At 37.6% G+C, this 13,351-nt stretch overlaps 1 protein-coding gene across 4 annotated transcripts in view; it reads right to left on the reverse strand.

Annotated features, from left to right (window-relative positions):
• Nucleotides 1-13,351, reverse strand: part of kcnab2b (potassium voltage-gated channel subfamily A regulatory beta subunit 2b) — a 111,122-nt gene that overhangs the window by 73,316 nt on the left and 24,455 nt on the right. For 2 of the 4 annotated variants that reach the window (XM_049462729.1, XM_049462727.1), the window contains one exon: nucleotides 8,945-8,986. In XM_049462729.1, the coding sequence (XP_049318686.1) occupies nucleotides 8,945-8,986 (42 nt within the window). Of the gene's footprint in view, nucleotides 1-2,627; nucleotides 3,032-8,944; nucleotides 8,987-13,351 lie in introns of those variants that run through there. The other 2 variants (XM_049462726.1, XM_022677440.2) reach the window with 1 other exon arrangement.

The following is a 13,351-nucleotide window of genomic DNA, read 5'->3' on the forward strand; positions in this document are numbered from 1 at the left end:
GTTGTAAAGTATTAACCTCTACATTCTTACAGAGTCTAGTATGAAATGTGGAGCTTTAAACGAGCTGATGACAGCAGCAGCACTAAAATAGACTGGGTTAATATAGACATCAGTTCTACAAATGTGGCAGGATAAACAAGTAACATCAGTACAACACTGAACAACTGCTTATCATGAAAAGTACAGATTTACAAAAAAAGAGATTATAAACATTTGGTCCAATATATCACTAGTAGGGACACATCTGGACATTCTGGACTGATACCAATAACATACATACATTCATCTACATCGTTAATTACCTACAAAGACCAAATAAAAAACTGTGGTATCTGTAAAGTTCAATTGGTTTCAATGATAATATAAGTTCAGGATTTTAGTCATAACATAACACATACAGTAACTCGCTTTTCTAGCAAGCTTCATTTTCTTATTTATTAACAGTTTAGCATTTCAGACTAATTTTTGCAAAACATTTACCTCCCTCTCACCTTTATTAATTCTTAGGTAGATTGGTTGCCAGGCCAGAATGTCATCATCTTATTTTATTCATCTATTTTGTGATCATTTTTTTCATCTTCTTACAATTGCAGAAGTTGTTTTTTTAATGTGGCTTTGTAGTTTTGCAGATGAATTTGGTTCATTCCAATTTGATAAAAAAATGTAAATATTGTAATACACTATCATTAGTTACACATTAACTTTTCTATTTAACCCATCCTTATTTCTTCCATATATCGTTTCAGTGCGACTACAAGAACTTTCTGTAGTTGCTGAAGATCAGGTAAAATCAGGTGGTGGCACACAGTGGAGAAATGCAGAACTGCAGAACACTATAACAATTCTTACTGTCAATCATCACTACTGTACTACACTCAAAGCAAAATGGGTTCAGTATTATTAGAGAGAATTAGAGACATGCAGACAGACATAAACAATTTCTTCATTATTATAATACTGAATAAATGTACTGGGGTGAAAAGTCATTTGGACATGATTCCAATTAGAGAGGCTCTAGACAGATGTTAATAAAAGTAGATCCTCTAATCCAGGTCACAAAAACAGCTCAGGCTCAGATCTCTCACTGACTGAGCACTGCTATGTTCTACAGAATCTTGCTTTAAATACAGCACTGGTCACTTTTAAACACACTTAACACATTACACCATTCATATCCACAGCAGGGACCACAAAATAACAATTTAGAGAAAAAAAACATGAACAATTATTCTATATTATTACTGATTTTTATAATGTTTTCTTTTTTATATATATCAAAGACGTTTGCTTTTGTATCTCAGGGGGTAGCTTAGGCTTTTTCAAGCAGTTGCTTTGGTACCCCGTATTGACAGTTTGGAGTTACAAGTATATTTGTACTATTTTTTGGGGTAGTCTGAACAACCTAAGTATTTAAGATACAGTCGCACGTCAGATATTGTTATTCTCAGGAGCTTATATCCTACTCAAATATGTCTTTATTTGATTTGTAAATATTAACAGATTTTTGATATTTTAATTAGTTAGCGCCTAGTGCGTGCAATTTTCTTTTTTATATGGAATATATTTTTTATTGTTGTGTTGTGTCTAAGATGGGTGATATCTCAAGAGGTAGCTCAGGTAAGTAGTTGCTCTGGTATCCCATATTGATGGTTTGGAGTTACAAATATATTTGAGTATCAAAACGTGTGTTCTTGCTAGGGGTGGGCGATACGGCCCTAAAATAATGTCCCAATATTTAATGGTATTTACATGATAATGATACTTTTGACGATATGACAAAACAGTGAATTTAAATTTAAAAAATGATTTTGAGAATGCACTACTGCAACAAAATAAAATGACATTTTATTATTGCATATAATTTGATATGGCACACCATTAACTGAAAGAATTGTATAATGTATAATGTCTAACAGAAGTCAATGATTCAAAATGTAAAGATATAAATAATGCACTCTAAATATGTTCATATATTCAGGACTGAGGTAAAATGAATGATACTGGACAGATATAATCTTTCTCTAGTAGATATAAAATAGGAAATGAGAACAGTGTGAAAACAGCAAAAAAAAGTAGTACCCTGATGTGATAATAAGGGGTGCGTGATATGGCACTGTATTTCAGGGTATAATATCGTTCACGATGTTCATAAATCTTGGCGATATTTTTGCATACAATACGATACGGCACACCCCTTGTTCTTACATAATGTCATTATCATCGAAGTATGAATTTAATGGTAAAAACTGTCCGACTGGATGTTTTTTTTTTTTAGCTTAAGCTTTTCATTTCTTGGAAAATATTTTTGTGTGTTTTAAAATGCTGCACTTTAAGTCCCATGCAACATGTGGTCAAAAGACGAAGTGGAACTCTTTAAAAATGCCCCCCCTTTAAAAATCCTCGAATATCCTCAATCCAATACAATAATTGGCTATAGAAATAACCATCATAATCAACTTCAACCCAAGATCAGCTCAAACCCCTGTGAAGAGCAAATTAACCCACAAGACTTCAGAGATAAAGAGATATGCTACCTGTTTGAACAGAGCAACTCCATCCTCTTACAGAAGCAGGGGCTTCCTTTAAAGCCCACCCACCTCTTCTTAAACTCCGCCCCATTTCCTTACCTGTACCTCATTCCCGTCTGACAGGACACGCACTCCTGCAGGGTCACGCCGTTGGTCCTGAGGAAGTCCTCCAGGTTCTTGAGCTGGGCGGCAGCCCGCACCTCCTTGAGCCCCCTGATCTCGGCCTGCTCTCCGGGACCCTGGCGCAGTGGGTACAGCCCCTGCTCTGACAGGTACCGGTCGATGTCGCTGCGCATGCTCTCGCTGAAGGAGAGGGACAGTAGCTTGCCGCTGCTGACGCTGCTGCTCCGCCGCACGCCGCTGGTAGGGGCCGTCGGTTTGGGGATCTGCAGAGGGTCGCAAGGGGAACTCTGTTGGCGGCTGAGGCGGCGGCCGCCATGGCCCACTACCCGCAGCTCGGTCAGGCTGCTCCTGTGAGTCCCAAACATGCCCCGCCCCCCTTACCCACCCTCACTCTCCAAAAGTGACCAGGGACCTGATGCTGTAGTGGTGTCTCACGAGCAGGCAAACCCGGGAGTGTAGAAAGTACTCTAGAGGGACAGACAGCAGCAGAGCCACGTGGACAGAGACCTTGCTTTAAATAGCACCTCCTGTCTCTTCTGCTATACAACACCACACACACTGTCATGCATTGTAATCAGAGCCAACTGTGTGCCCCCCCTCCACCCCTTGATTGAATCCAACATAGTGACCCTGTTCGGAAAATAAGGTACCTAAAACAGATTAGCAGGGGCTTGAGGGTAATCTTGGCATGCTCACTCACTAGCATGCAGACAGTCCATGTTCCTCAGTGGCATGACCGACCATTGGTGAGTGGCTGACATGCAGACAGTATGTTCTGAGGGTCTTAACTGGCTTTAGGAGAAAGGTACAGCATCTCTAGCTCTGTCCAAAAGTTGCCTATTAGTTTGAGAGTAAGCAACCCAGGAACCTATCATGATGTTCCCTTACCTCACTCTAGCCCAGATAAAACAAAATCACATACATGTGAAGGTCAGTATCACAAAGGCCTGGGTGTAGCTGCAGGTTTTCAGTCCAGCCAAGCACAGGTACACAAGATTTTTTTTTTTGAATGAAAGCTTGCAGTCACAATGGCCCATTCTAATAAGCTTGAAAACCCCTGACTTATAAACACTACCGTAGCAGAAGTTAAAAAAATAACAATTCTGTACATTTCCTGACTGTCTTACTATATCTTTATACATCTTTATACTATACCACATTTAGGGCTCTATCTGCACACGGCGTATCACAATGCTCATTAAAATCTTACACCCTGTCTTTTAAAAAGCAACACAGCTTACAAATATATTTACACAGAATGAAAGTGAGGTGTGTTCAGGTAAATTTCTGCTGTATTCCTATCATGGCAATGGAAAACACAGGTGCACCACTGACTGAAGAGAATCTAGGCAGACGTCAACAGACGCTCATTGCTATCTTGGCAACACAGGTGCTCTGTACGCTGCTGCTTGTTACAAACAAGGCAGCACATGCACTCACAGCAGTGCATTACATCAACAACATCAAACAGAATAATGAATAAAATAATGAGGAGGTCAGTTTCCTCTGCTAAGATGCGCTGGACAAGTCAAGGTAGCTGCACTGTTAAAATACCAATCTGCCAAAGTCAGTGCGCACTTGGCTATTAAAGTAAACAACAAGTGACATGCAGATTAGTTTATTTCATGTTACACTGCATTTATACATTTACACTGCTCCTATGCATCAATGGACAGCAATGTATCCCATTCATTTTCAATGAAAAGCATTGACTACGTCAGAAACAGCCACGTGGTGCATCATGGGTCTGGCGTGTCGAGTCTGGGGGATGTAATGCAATGAAAAGTTTAGTAGAGTTCAACTTTATCAGAGAGCAGGTGTTTGCCTGATATGTCCTCAGCACAATGTATGAAAAAATGTTGGTTCTGATTTCAAGCATTAAAGAGAAGCATGGAAGAAAAGTTAATCATTGCTGGTTTAGTCTGACAATGTAATACAACATGGAGAAAGGTTGCCGAGATTGTTGGGGTCTCTGGTGGGTTTTTAATTGGAAAAGCTGCTCACTAGAGTCACAGTGTTATGAAGTTCAATCAAACATTTATATTTATAAATATACATTTTTATTAGTTTATAAGCAGTAAGGCTTGTATAAAACCAATTCCTATTTATTAAAATTATTTAATTGGACGAAACAGGGAATGCCTTTGTAACGCTCACATGCGACCAGTTAGTGCGTTTATGTGCGTCGACGCATCGGAGCAGTGTAAATGCAGCGTTTCCCACAAAACACACCTATAAATAATTGAAAGAAATAGTTCATGCCATTACTGTGTTTTGAGCCGCACAAGGTATACTTTTCCTGTCATTATGATAGCAAAGAGACACAGACGGCCTGAATCACCCAAAGATCACTCCACACACCTTTAAGCACTTAAAGAAGGATCAGCTACTAAATCCTTTGCATCAGATACAACTCCAAACACATCCGGAACACTTTCTGGAGTTTCCACAAGTTGCACATAAGTTTCAGAAGGTTATATTGGGATCAACAAAAACTTTTGAGATGACCCACAAAAGTTTTAAAAACTAATTAACCAATAATAACTTCAAACAAAGTGATTAAAAGATCAACGTGTGAAGAAAGAAAGCATCTGATCATAAGACGAGAAATACAAGCTTATATTTCAAGTGGTGGAAGTGTCATGGCTTGGGCTTTCATGGCTGCTTCTGAAAATTGCTAACTAATTATTATAGACAAATATCAACACCAAAAATATGTTGGCTTATTGATTACATTAAACATTAAACTAATGTTTTAAGTAGAAAATTGAAACAGAAATGACATTAAGAATTAAATATTTTTCCAAAAAAATGTGTTGCTTTCAAACAGATTAAAATAAACATACACTAGTATACTTTGCATACTTGTATAAGAGTCTTCAACATCTGCCATCTGCATGAGGGTTTATTTTTGGTCAAATTATCACTGAGTTTAATTTGTAAGACCTACAGTGACTTTCCATATACATTTTACTGTATTATGGATGTGCTAGCACTGGTATGTTTCCGCAATGAAAGTATGACTAAAGTATGAGTATGACTGGTATTAATGCCGACAAGTTACACAAAATATCCATTAAAAAAGAAACAGACTCCTCTGTGCAGAAAATCACATAAAAATCATAAAACAAGCACCACAAATATTATTACTTATTATGACTTTTTTTACAATAACCAAGGTATTAACAACTGTACACTATTATACACTGAACTAAAGCTAACATTAAACCATTTATATTCTGATTCAGATACTAATAATGAAATACTGGTTATTGTCCAATACCAATATTGATATAATATGACCAAATAGTTTTTCGGTCATTTCAAATCATGTGAACTAAAATTACAATAGTAAAAAAAGAGAATTTTAAATTACGTTTTCTATACAATAAAATGATTAAATGATTAAAAGTGTGTGTGGCATCAAAATCGATGTTGAAATTTAGAAATCATATTAGGCATTAATATATATTATTAGGCAATAATACGTATTAATTAATACTCAATACAAGCCTTTCAGCTGCAGAACAGAGTGAGTTCACATGTGTCTGTAGCCCCGTTCTCCCCACCACGGTGTACAGTGCCCAAATGCAACCCGGCTCTAAGCCTGGAACAGGACTGTGGGTGCGTGCACATCCCCATGCAACATCCCTCAATCTACAGCATCCCGAAGAATCTGTCCTGTACTCACCCGGTTACTCGCTGGCGGGCGGCTCATGTAGGGGTTTTGCACCACGCTGCTCATTTAGAATGCCAATTGTGGTCAGCAAAATGATGAATGGTTTATTGAAGCCACTGAACCTGGAGGTGTCTTAATAACAGGAGCCTTACAACAATTATCACAGCACACCACCTCCTCCACTGCTCCAAGCCCCACCTCTCACGGTCGATGTCAGTGAGCAAGTCTTTCACTGCACCAATCACGGCGCCACCGTGCCCTGCCGAGCACAGCAAACACAGCACGGCCTAAATAATGCACAAGGCTTTTGCTCTAAAAGCTTTTGATTGTTGTACCACAAGGCAGAGTACTAAAAGCCATTTTTGCTTGTTCTGGAATTGGCGTATGTATAAAACTCAACTGTACAACCAGTCTAAAGCATGGGAGTCTACAACTAGAGAGATACAGAGCAAGTGACAGGTCATACTGGAGCCTGCAGTCCCTCAGGTGCTACACCATGGCATGTGTCAAGTCATGTATGAGCATACTGTATCACAGGTCCACTTTTTTTTTTTTTTTTTTTAGATGAGGTGGACCTAACACATTGCTAAGCAGTGGACTTGACTACTGAAACCACTAAAATAAACCCTACAGCAGAACGGGTTAACCAAGCAGTATGTTTCCAGTTTCCATAACCTGCCAGTGTTTCTTCTCGGTGTGTGCCGTTAGGAACGAGAGCTGGGGGACACTCCTGAATTAATGATGTGTGGGAACTGTGAGTAGAAAAGACAGATTACACGTGCAAGTGAATGTCAAGCACAGATGACATCGAAGGACAGCAGCAAAATCAGTAAAAAAAAAATAAAAAAAACATCCCACATGGTTGCATTTTCAGTTTAAAGACTTTAAAGACCAAAAATCAATAAAAATACAACATTTTATAGCAATGACATTGCCACCCAATTTATATCCTTTAAACACGTGGGATACCATCATGATTCCAAGTTCCTAAAAAAATACCATAGCAATCACCTTATCACATTATAGTACTCATCTAGCGTCTACATGCAAACACCTGCTTTGTAAAAACAATATATTAAATATAAAAAATGATTTGGACTCCCATATCGATCATTGCAACAAAGAAGGTAGAATCAGTGAAAAGTGGAAGATAAATATGTTTAGGATATATGCATGTAACAAATATGATTGTGGATGCACAACTATAACTATAACTAAAAATAATTGTAGATACAATGCATAAATCATAATGCTTAGAAAAGTTAAGCGACCATTTTTAATTTTAAACTATTTCCAGACATGAGGTCCTGCAAAAGGGAGGAGTTTTATAATACTCGAGACAGATGACATTCCCAAGCATAAATGATGCTGAAATCCTGTCATTTTTCAAGATTTAGACCCCCTCGGACAGTCCTGATGAGAGCCAGTTTCATCATGACGTTTTTAATGGATTTTGCGACCGCACAATTTTTAGAATTGATGGATCTTCATTTCTTAGTCGAGTTATTCTTTACATAACATGGATTAGAACATTAATAAAATAGAGCTATTCACTGTATACCAACTCTACCTCTTAACAACACAACTAATCTCAAACATATTCAAAGAATCCATCTTAGAAAAAAAAACAGATGTTTTTACATTGCGGTTCACATGAGTTTCAAAACAAAATGTGTCTTTATGTGGCTTGAGCTTGTTGAGATACTGTATAATTCTAATACTCGAGACAGATGACGTTTTTTAATTGACTTGTGATGAAATTACACTTACAAGACTTTGGTTCTTAAAAAAATGTGCCAGATAGTTTATTATAGATGCTTTAATTGAATTTCTTCTCAACCACACTGCTATTCACTAAGGAAAGGTATAGAGCTATAACTCTGAAAACACGGCTAACTGTACCTAGGCTCCTATCCACTCAGCCACGTGCTGCGTAATATTAAATGCGTGTGCACTTTACGGAAAATGTCAGTGTTAATAAAGCAACTATTTTCTAGAGAAGGCCGCTTGGGAGCATTAATGTTTCCCCTGCATTAAATCTTCATCTCCAGCGCTGTATCTTGCTCTGACTAAAGACTCCTGGCTTGCCTTGAAAACAGGCATATCTATTATTCAGTGCAGACCATTTGCCAATGATGTCACAGCCACCCTAAATATAAAACTCTCATAACCATTGGCTACCAGCTGTCTCCACTACTCTCTGCGCTCTACAGAGCGAGACTCTTGCTGACAGGAAGGTGCTTAAATGTTTAAGAGTGCTATCAAATGACTCAGCAAGTGTTCTCATAAAATTATTACACTACTATTTCACTCTGTGTAGATACCAGATGCATGTATGCAGACAGGAATTACTCATTTTGGGGGAACCACTGATTTTTTTTCTGTGATCACATACAAAGATATGGCAAGTAAACATATCCTGCAAGACAGTTTTGAAGTCAATTTAATATCTTCTACAACTGTGCACTATAAATAATACAGGGACCATTACTGTGACCTGGTAGTAGTTAACAATTTGTCAATGGTGGGCTAGCTAACTGATAATGGATATGGCGTGGCAAATTTATTAACACTCCAAACACTCCAATGGATAGACAAGAGAATTGTACAGTACCTGTAAAACTGCAGCTGCCTCTTTGGGCTGCCATATCGAGCACTGCAACAAAAAAGGCAGAATTTGAAAACAGGGAATACAGTATTCTAGTAAAACATGGAAATTGCATATGTTTAGAATTCATATATATTTATATGTATATACAGCTCTGGAAAAAAATAAGAGACCACTTCAGTTTCTGAATCAGTTTCTGTGAATTTGTTATTTATATTCTATAAACTACATTTCTCCCAAATTCCAAATAAAAATATTGTCATTAAGAGCATGTATGTGCAAAAAAAATGGCTGAAATAACAAAAAATATGCTGAGCTTTCAGAAAACAAATAACATATTTTTTAAAGCATCTTGGCATGTTCTCCTCCACCAGTCTTACTAGGGCTGTCCCTAACGATTATTTTTTAAACGATTATTCTAACGATTATTTTTTTCGATTAGTCGACTAATCTATTTATTGAGAAACATATTTAAATAATTATTATTTTACGTTTTAAAGCAAACGATAAAATACTATATTTATATATAATAACAACAACAACAACAACACAAGCCTACTAAACCAAACCCCACACTTATAATCACTTACATGTACAGCACGTTGTTTAGATCTATAACGCTAAAAATGGATAAGCTCCCATACACCACAACCGTGTGTTGCACTGTTTTCTGTGACCGCTAGATTTTGTGACCACGGGCAAGTAGTTCTCAGCAGACCGGTGCACTGGCCGATTCGAAACGTGTTCGTTTCTAATGTTTACCCCGACTGGCCAAAACGGTTCAGTTTAGGGCTGAGGGTAAGGAATCCGTGTATCATTCGTTCATTTGATATTCAATTGAGAATCAAAATCGGAAAATTAAAAAACCAATTCGTTTTTTCGTTTTTTCGTTTTTGAATATAATACCAAAAAACGAATAACGGCTTGTATTTTGTATTTTTATTTGGTTATCCAAACAAAAATTGGAAATTTAAAAAACGGACCAGGAGCCGAATTTGATTTTGATTTTGAACTTGACCCATTTGTGTGCCCCGGAAGTTACTGATTTGTTTATTCTTGGTGGGTTTCTGTTGCGCGGGAGTTCACTGCAGTGTTATCTACACAGTCTGTATTGCTGTAGGCTTTGGATGGAGTTGAGGATGGAGAGTTTTATCTTGTTCAGAGGAACTAAACGCGTTGCAGTGAAAGAAGACGATATGACAACAGAAAAAATCGGCAGGATCTTTCAGGTGTTTGTCTAACGTTCCGTAGCTAAATGTCATATTTAGTTAATACCTTCAAAAAGATCTTTAATTAGGCCAGAATGTGGTTCCAGTCCGGCCATGCTGCCTACAGCAATACAGACTGTGTAGATAACACTGCAGTGAACTCCCGCGCAACAGAAACCCACCAAGAATAAACAAATCAGTAACTTCCAGGGCACACAAATGGGTCAAGTTCAAAATCAAAATCAAATTCGGCTCCTGGTCCGTTTTTTAAATTTCCAATTTTTGTTTGGATAACCAAATAAAAATACAAAATACAAGCCGTTATTCGTTTTTTGGTATTATATTCAAAAACGAAAAAACGAAAAAACGAATTGGTTTTTTAATTTTCCGATTTTGATTCTCAATTGAATATCAAATGAACGAATGATACACGGATTGTAAGGTGTAGGTATAGAAAGCTTCCGTTTTGCCAATGAACGCTCATAACCGTGAGCACTGGTCACAAAATTCCGACGGTGACAGAAAACGGTGTAACACCGCAGCGCCGACGGCGCTAGCTAAAATAACTTAAGGCAGCTAGCTTAGCTAAACACCTGAACTTATGAATAATGCTACTGTTTCTGGAAACTGCGAAATGCCATGCACAAATATAAACCAAAAATGTATAATTTCTGCCTGTGGCAGGTTTAAAACCTTTGGTAGACAGCCTTAAGTCTTTTTAAGGACACCCGCGGAGACCCTGATGTAAACGGTAACTTACTGTGTGACCCTGTTGACATAGTGCTCCTGGATGTTTGCGCTCCAAGTGCTCCTTTTGCACGTATGGCAGAGGACCACATTGTTGGCCTTTTGCGTGAAATGCTCCCAAACTTTAGATGCCCGCTGGCGTTTTTTTGTAGCTGTTTTCACTACCGCAGTTCTACAGCGGGGGTGTTGTGCCGATTCTGTCCGCGAAGCGGGAGTCAGATTCAGCAGAGAGTCTCTCTCTCTCTCTGTGTCTCTCTCTCTCTCTCTCTCTGTGTGTGTGTGTGTCTCTCTCTCTCTCTCTCTCTCTCTCTCTCTCGCACGTGAACTCCTCCGCGTTTGACTTGCAGAACTGTGTTTAGCTGTTCTTAAAAATCATTTTAATTAAATAATAGTTCTATGCTTCTATGTTACCGTGTTAATTAACATATTTACGACGCGCCGACGCACGTTATGCAAATCGATGTATTTTCGTAATCGATGACGTCGATTATGTCGACGCGTCGCCCCAGCCCTAAGTCTTACACACTGCTTTTGAATAACATTTTGCCACTTCTGGTGCAAGAATACAAGCAGTTCAGTTTGCTGTGATGGCTTGTGATTATCCATTTTCCTCTTGATTATATTCCAGAGGTTTTCAATTTGGTAAAATCAAAGAAACTTCTAATTTTTAAGTGGTCTCTTATTTTTTTCCAGAGCTGTATATTAACAATTGCACACAATTGCACATTTTATTTGATTTATCTTCTTATTTGTATGCTTCATTCTCTTTTTGTTCTATTGTTATTTTCCTGGGAGATATTAACTGTGTAACCCGCCACAGTTATTAGGATATAAACGTATATACAACATATTACATACATGTCTATACAGCTTTTTGTTCGGTTTGCACCATTTTTATAGAAACTTTACTAATTGTCCATTTCAGATGTACTGTGTTAAGCAGGAACCAGAGAACAAACCTAATGTCAGTTTGTTTGACTGGCAAAGGTCCTAAAGTTCTGATTCAAAGCTAAGCTACCTGCACTCATCCACTTGTTGTTTTTACATCCCACGTTAACCCAATTTTCTCCCATTAATTTTCACCCTCGGCCAAAGCCTAGAGTTGAATTTGCCCAACAGCCACCAAACTGCTTGTACTCCTGTAGAGCATGTCTGTAAGTCCTAATCAACAGCCATGTTGACACTCATTCAACAACTCTATTGTTCCTACCATTCACTCCCATTCATTTTCATTCATGACCAAGGCCTTGAGTTTCTCTTGCTCAACAGCAAAAAAACAATTCCTCAGAGCATCTCCTGAAGTGGTCTTGACTACGGGATTTTTATCTGTGGTAAAATTGTCTTGGGGACATTTTATTAGGATTGGCCTTATTCAGATATAATCCTGATATTCAAGATGAATTAATTGGTCAGGTGTAAATAGAGTCTGTGTTTAATATACACAAATAAAATGTACAGTTCCCTGCAGTGTGAATTTTTACAACGTGAACTTTTTCATTTGACATTTGAGTTTGGGAATTCCTTATGAAATTACATGTGCTGAATTCACACTGGAAATGATGTAATTATGTAATAAGGCAGCTATTGCATTTTTGATGGCCTTAACCTCATTTTGGCAGTGTGCACACCTACAGTACTTACTGCTAGCTTGTTTATTGTTCTTTGTTAGGTGATATAGCTGCCATACAGCTCACACAGAAGCAGTGATATGTCAGACAAGAATGAAACTTAGTGGGTATGTTTGTCAACAGGGAGAAATCTAAATCATTCAAGTTTCAAGCTCGACTGTGTTTGTGACACAGGGCTAGGATGGACCTTGTTGCTGTTGTGTTGTTTTGGTAGCATCTAGAAAGTTTTACTGACGTATTATTCGCAATACCAGTTGTGCAGATATCGCCATAGCGTGCTATTGGCTGCAGTGCATAGAAAAAGGCATGCATCAGAAAAACAAAGGATTTGAGAGACCTATACAAACCACATAAAGATAGAGAGACGACAGAATGTCCAACATGTATGAATCAACACAACAATGGTGACTGCGAACATTTAGCAAACAGGGACGCCCACCATTCCCATCATTCTGTTAGTGCCAGATGCCTGCACGATGCAGGGCTACATTCAGTCAATGTAAAAAAAAAAAAAAAAAAAAAAAAATATATATATATATATATATATATATATATATATATATATATATATATATATATATATATATATATATACAGCTCTGGAAAAAATAAGAGACTTTATGAATTAGTTTCTCTGATTTTACTATTTATAGGTATATGTTTGAGCAAAATAAACATTGTTGTTTTATTCTATAAACTGCAAACAAAATTTCTTTTTAAATTCCAAATAAAAATATTGTCATTTAGAGCATTTATTTGCAGAAAATGAGAAATGGCTGAAATAACAAAATAAAGAGGTAGGGTTTTCAGACCTCAAATAATGCAAAGAA

This window comes from Astyanax mexicanus, chromosome 13 (assembly GCF_023375975.1).
Source record: "Astyanax mexicanus isolate ESR-SI-001 chromosome 13, AstMex3_surface, whole genome shotgun sequence".
NCBI classification, from domain to species: Eukaryota; Metazoa; Chordata; class Actinopteri; order Characiformes; family Acestrorhamphidae; genus Astyanax; species Astyanax mexicanus.